General features: G+C 38.4%; 1 protein-coding gene across 1 annotated transcript; it reads right to left on the reverse strand.

The window, feature by feature from the left end:
- Positions 1-5,118: 5,118 nt before the first annotated feature.
- On the reverse strand, positions 5,119-6,683 carry LOC124913151. Its single transcript, XM_047453762.1, has 2 exons — positions 5,885-6,683; positions 5,119-5,795 (listed from the first exon to the last, which is right to left on the reverse strand). Exons 1-2 carry the CDS (start codon positions 6,681-6,683, stop codon positions 5,119-5,121), a joined length of 1,476 nt encoding a protein of 491 aa, XP_047309718.1.
- Positions 6,684-7,112: the final 429 nt, after the last annotated feature.

Genomic DNA, 7,112 nt, shown 5'->3' on the forward strand with positions numbered 1-7,112 from the left:
GACTATCAGAGTTTGGTAATTTTGAGGGTATAACTGATAAATATTTTTTTAGAGTAGGATACCGACGGGGTTGGTAACTCTATTGATAACTCTAATTTACAGAGTACAGAACAGAACAATGATGGGCTTGATACAACTTTGGGTAGGGATGATTCGCAAAGTCAAGAGCAAGATATTAATAAGGTAAATGATAAGAGAAACTCAAAGCAGAAAATGGATGATGGAATCGGTCTCATGGATGAAGTGCTTTCTGACTTAATGAATCCTGACTCATCAACCAACGCAAATAAAAACCTAACTGATGACAGGCTGAATTAAAAATTTAACTGATGACAGGCTGAATCCAGATCCTCTTCAAATTATTACCCATGTCACAACACTTGGTGGTGCTAAACTTGATCCCATTGGTACTAGAAGATCAAAAATTGGCAATCAAAGTCAAGCTAAATCCGAAAACAATGCATCAGAGCCAATGGTTGAGACATGTACTAACGAGACCAAGAATTGGATAATGGATTGCAATGAAATTGCTAATCTTGCAGGCCTTAGAACTAGATCAAAAAATTCCTCATCCAAGTCCAAAAACTAGATCTCGTAATGAGCAAGGAGAGAGCCTCATAAATTATCGTCCAGTTTAATATCCACTATCTCCAAGACTGAAACCTCATCACTAAGATAAATTATGACAAGATTGTCTCATGATCCATTAAGATCATGAAAGAACTCGGAAAATGCGCAACCACCAGGGTCTAACCCATTCTTGCAACCCTCAACTGTACATGAAAAAAAGGCAACGTGTGACAAGGACTATCCAACTCAAACAAGGGCAAGCTCTACATTGACAACTCCCTTCTCACAGTTACCACCCTTAGCTACCAATTCTATTTTGAACTCCTCTCTGAGATTGAAGAAGAATGCGTTTGGGAATGAGATTTTGTCGTGGTGGGTCACTTCGTGGGGGCGCCACAACTCCATTTAAAGCTGTTAAAGACCATCTCTTTGGTCTTTTGAAGAAAGAAGTGTTAGTTTCTTTAACCTAAATCTTTAATCCTTAAGTCTATAATCTATATACTCTATGTCGATAAATTGAGATAAACTGTAATTGCGGAAACGTACCTGAATCTGGAATGAAGAACGGTTCATTAAGTCGTTCTTCGTTATTCTCTTCTTCTTGTTCTTCTTTTGTTCTTGAATCTTCTCTTAATCTTGGATCTTCTTATTCTGGATCTGAATCGGAATGTGGATCTGGATCGGAATGTGGATCTTCTTGTTCTAGATCTAGACCTGGATCAGAATGTCTGATGTGTGTGGGGTTTAAGTCTTCCAACCTTTTATCGATAGCCTTTTGAATGTTCTCTTTTTTAAGAGATGAACATAAATCTTATTGTGTGATGAGAGAAACAAATAGGTAGGCTATCTATATGGGTTTGGGACCTAGTCCTAATATACCCATTTATTATTCGGCCCATCAACGAAATAATAAATGTTATTTATGCTTCTACACAAATATGTCCCCATATTTATTATAGATGTCTAAATAAACCCATAACTTTTATACTTTAATAAATCACTTTAATTGGGCTTTAATCTTTATTATGATAACAACTAATATACAATTATTAAATAATATATGTACACAAATATTGGAAATAATTCCAACAAGAAGGGCTCGAGCGGCTCACGCTCAATAACTTTGAATCAATTTTCTCCAATTCCGCAATGGCAGCGAAACTAAGAAGATCCTTGATAGCGGTTTCTACTTCATAGCCAACCAATGCTTCAAAATGTGTAAGTGGAAGGAAGGTATGGTCCTCGACAAGAAGCCCCCAGAACTTGAGCAAATTTGGCTAACTCTTCAGAACATACTCCCACACTTATGCAACACTAAGGCAATCAACTACTTCGCAAGCCACATTAGAAAACCTCTCATACTCGACACGATATTGAAGGATACAATAGAACATTTACCGCCATAGTAAACATTGAGATCCACCTAGAATGCACCTTTCCTAAGGAATTGGAACTCGTGGACAGACTGGGAAACATCTATCATATTGGAGTCAACTACAAGTGGTTGCCTCTCAAATGCATCAACTGCGAAACCTTCATGCACTCAATCCTTAAATGCCCAAAAAGCTAATAGTCCATAAATATCAATGTCGACACAGCTAAGCTGGACAATGTTGAAGTCATAAAATAGAACAACCAGGAGGAAGATGTTACTCTGAGTAGAGGAACCAAAAGCAAATCTCTATCTTAAGAAGGTCCGATCGGGACAGTAACAACATTGAGGCTACTAAAATGGGAAATGTAGGAAGCAATAATGACAGTCTGAGCAATGACGCTACACAACTACCTGAAACTCAGAAGGAATAAGATAAAACATAAATGATATATGGGGTGGGCGTGAATGTTACTAAGAAACTCGACAAGACCTAGCATGAGCTAACTGAACCGATAAATAACAAAGGTAATGGAAATATTGATGATACAATGGAAACCACGCTAGTCAAGTTACTAACACTCACAACAAGAACAATGATATTGGATTGGAAGATGAGCCAAACAGAATAGGCAATGATCAAACTAACAACCTCAATGAACAGAATGACGAGTAAGACAATGAGTGCGGTGAAGCTCACCCTGAAAAACCAATAGTTAGGGAGCAAGCACTAACGACGACGATTCATCACCACATCTCGAAGAATCATGCAACACCATTGATGCAGTAGTCTCGGAATCCAATGGTTCTAGAATTGAGGGATGCAATATTGATCTCCCTATCATCATCGAAGCAAACTCAGCAGAATCGAAAACATCACGGGTTAAAAAGGACAAAAAGAAGAAAATCATAAGTAAGAAAGGAGAGGGTAATCAGAATCCTAACTTAAATAGCCTTCATTGATCCTCACATCCTGGAACATCAGAGGTCTCAACGACCCGCTCAAGAGCAAAGAAATCAAGAGAATCGTTGTAAAAGAGAAAATCACAATTATTGGAATTCTCGAGACCAAAATCAAGTTGAGTAATGTTGTGAACATTGGTTCACGGTGTTTCGCGGACGGCTGAAAATTCATTCACAACTCCAACAATAGATCAAGTTGAATTCGGGTCAGTTGGAACTCCAACATGTTATATGCTAAAGAAACATATAACAGCCCCCAAGTCATCATGGTCTAAGTCAAATGCAAGAAAACGCTCATCCTTCTCAACATTGCGGTCATATATGGTGATAATTCAGATAGTAGCAGAAGAGCGCTTTGGAACAACCTTAGAAATCACATCGATGACAACAACACTTGGACCATTTTGGGATATTTCAATGTCACTAGAAAGGTCAATGAAAGACTCCCGATTTTTTAGCTCTCCTAGGGTATGCTCGACTTCAACAACTGTATCTGTGATTTGGTTTGCATCAAACCGGCCTACTCTGAAAATTTCTTCACCTGGTCATCCACGCGTGGTAATGATCACATGAGAAAGAGTTGAATTGACATGGGGATAATCAATGAAACTTGGGCCATCCAATTCTCCCAAATACACATCCAAGTTCATAGTCCTGGTATCTCTGACCACTCCTCCATCATGCTTTCTTGGGATAAAAAAGAAAGAACCAAACGTCTCTTCAAGTTCTTCAATTTCTGGATGAAAAGTAATGATTTTAGTGACATTGTCAAAAACATTTGGACCGAACCGATTCAGGGTACAAAAATGTACCAAGTTAGTTAAAAGCTTGTCCTCCTGAAAACCAAAGTCCAAAATCTTGAGAGGAAAAAGTATAGTAACATCTCACGTCGAGTCCTTGACGTTAAGTCGAAGCTGGAAGCCATCAAGAACAGCCACCTCCGCAACAATGACACGAGCCAAGGGTATGACGAAAAGGAGGCCTAACAGAATTGCACAATCTCAGCACCTATGAGGAAAGCTTCGCCTACTAGAAATCAAGGCAAAACTGACTCTCGCTTGGCGACAAGAACACAACTTTCTTCTACCAAAAATGCTCTGCCAGAAACTTTTGTAATAGTGTCATTCGTCTCAAGCAAAGTGACGAGAGCACGGCCCAAGGACAGAAACAGGTGCACTTGGAGGCAATCAACTTCTATTGTGGCCTCATCGAAACTAGAAAGATCCTTCAAATTACTCGATCTTCCTTCACCAGATCGTCATCAGGACAATCAACAATGTTATAGTAGTAAGCTCATTGAGATTGTTAGTGCCGACAAGATTAGAGACACCCTTTTTAGCATGAAATGTGACAAAAGCCCTAGGCCTGATGGATTCAACGCCACTTTTTTTAAGGCCAACTAGAACATCATCAGATAGAGTGTTTGTGAGGTTGTCACTAAGTTCTTTTGGAATCTCAAGATGCTTAAGCAATGGAATGCTATCGTTCTCAACCTAATTCCAAAGAAGCTCTCCCCTAAATGATTCAAGATTTCCGTCCCATTTCCTTCTGTAATATCACTTATAAAATTATTTCAAAAATCATGGCTAAAAATTTTAAAGTTGTATCATTCATAGACGACATTTTAATTTCTCATAACCTTCATCGTTAGAGAGAAGCAAGAGAGACGGTCTATAGAATTGGAAGATTCAACTTGTGGTAACAAAAAAACTTTGGGCAATGACATCAGATAAGTTTCCGCTTAATTTATCATTTCAACTTATTGACATAAAGAATTTTGAATCTTGTTTTGTCTAGATAAACACTAATATAATATTTAAGATTATAAATCATGAATAAAAAAACTATCATATATAATCCAGACTAAAACAAAATAAGAATATATATAACTATCATATATAATCCAGACTAAAACAAGATAAGAATATATATAAATCTAACCCATCAATCCATAATATGTTGAAAGGTTATTTCACTAATGGTTGACAATAACTTTATAAGTATAAAATAATCCACTCCAAACCTCCATATTTAGTACAATTGTTTTTCTTTTATCTATAATAAATTTTTGTTGAAAAATAAATTAATATTTTTTTTTAAAACAATGATACTTCAAAACATTAATACACTCAAATCTCAATGCAAACTAATCTCACTCGAATGTGACTTGAACAACTTAAAATAGAATACTTTAAACTATATGTAGTGAAAGACTACAACTTCATAGGCTTCTCACTAAACCGAGAGGCAATGCAATCCGTTGCAAAGATGCTTGAAGAGAGAAACTTATCGTTTCCACCCAAGACAGGCATTGCTACTCCCATCTTCACTCTACTCACATAGTTTGATGCATATGTTTGACCTAATACTCCGTCAACCACCTCACTAAGTGAATAAAACTTGAAACTCAAGTCAAGATGCGCAAAACAGTCTTCATCGGTGTCAATCCCATAACCATGCACATTAGATTCTTTTTGTGTTATGGGAACCACATTTGCCTTAATCAGAAACAAATCCTTTGCCTCTATTACCACCGAGTTAGTCTGCCTGATGAAGACAACCTTAGGATCGGTTTCTGGCGAACCCCAATCTTCAAGAGATTGCCCGTTGAAGGAAATGGAGAGGCGATCGGATGTATCGTCCCAAGTAGAGGTATGGAGGGCAGCGATAGAGATATTGTTGGACCCGAAGCGAATACCGAGGGATTGGATCCAGGTGAAGTCACGGGTCATATGGTGGTTACGAATACCGATGAAATGAGCATTTATGTGGAGGTTATGATCGGACACAATGCAAAAATCTTGGTTTTTCTTTCCATGGAAGTAAAAGGTTATGCCATCTGCACCCACAAATCTTGGGTCCATGCACACTGCTCCAGGATAATTGCAACCTATTAATGGAAGGAAAAATGTTAGATTAACAAATGAATAAGTATTGATTTATATATTAAGAGCTAGCAGAGAGAATATATATACTTACTACAAACAGGACTACATTTGGCACAGTCAACTTCGCAGTGGTCAGGACATGCAGGTGGACACTTATGTTGTGTCAAATAACATTTCGTATAGTTCTTGTTCCTACACCTAGATGTCCTTGGATAAGTCGACACTCGCGGCGGCGTTGAAGAAGCCTTGGACGTTGCTAGACCTGGGGATTCAGTCTCTTTCTTAGTTGGTGGAGGGTTAACCATTGGTGGTGGTGATGAATAGCCCTTGAACGGTGTTTGAGGTGGGTAGCTGATCTGTTTCTTAGGTGGTGGTGTTGAATAGCCCTTGAACGGTGTTTGAGGTGGGTAGCTGATCTGTTTCTTAGGTGGTGGTGTTGAATAGCCCTTGAACGGTGTTTGAGGTGGATAGCTGATCTGTTTCTTAGGTGGTGGTGTTGAATAACCATTGAACGACATATGAGGTGGGAAGTTGATCTGTTGTTTCTTAGGTGGTTCCGGCCTTAGTGGATGGTTAACCACGGGTGGGAATTTGATGGGTTTATTTTGCGGTGATTGAGGTAATTTTTTCTTGTCGTTACAGTCTGCATTCTTGTTCGGATTCAAGGATTTGGGTGGTGGGTTGCAGACTGGCCGACACTTGGCACAATCGACCGTGCAACTCCATGGGCACTCCTTCGGGCAATATAAGTTATTGTTCTTGAAGCAAGTTGGGAAGTTCTTGCTGTCATGGCATTTCACAGGGTTTGACTTGAAGGCGTCGGAGATCTCCACGCCAAGGAGAAGGAAGAATGCTGCGCATAGCCACAAAATAGCCAATCTTTTGCCCATTTCTTAGTTTCCTAGATTTATGATTATGGGTATAAAGAGATGATTGATTGGGATTGTAGGTTTATGTTTATATATATAGAAGAGTGGAAGTGTGTGGGTCTAGGTTTGACCAATATATTAGTATAGTATTTTATTTTGTAGCCTAACTTCATGGTTTGGTCATTTTCCCTTCAGTTCAATCTAGTGGTTATCACACGCCAAGTTAAATTATTTTGTTTCACATCTTGACTACTTGTTACACTTTAATTTGGTTTGATAATGTGTTTTTTTTTTTGGGCAATGACATTACAAAAGTGAAATATATACATATGCCATTAAGCAGAAGTGTATATGGTGGGTGGGTTTGACCAAATATAGCCATGGGATTTTACCTAATCTACATCTGCATTATTTAGGATCCTCATTGCATACAACGTTTGCTAATATTCC

This window comes from Impatiens glandulifera, chromosome 8, assembly GCF_907164915.1.
Source record: "Impatiens glandulifera chromosome 8, dImpGla2.1, whole genome shotgun sequence".
Lineage (NCBI taxonomy): Eukaryota > Viridiplantae > Streptophyta > Magnoliopsida > Ericales > Balsaminaceae > Impatiens > Impatiens glandulifera.

Coding starts and splice junctions, on each gene's coding strand:
- LOC124913151 (XM_047453762.1), bottom strand. CDS start 6,683: ATGGGCAAAAGATTGGCTATTTTGTGGCTATGCGCAGCATTCTTCCTT. Junction 5,796..5,884: donor CAAATGTAGTCCTGTTTGTA/GTAAGTATATAT, acceptor TTCCATTAATAG/GTTGCAATTATCCTGGAGCA.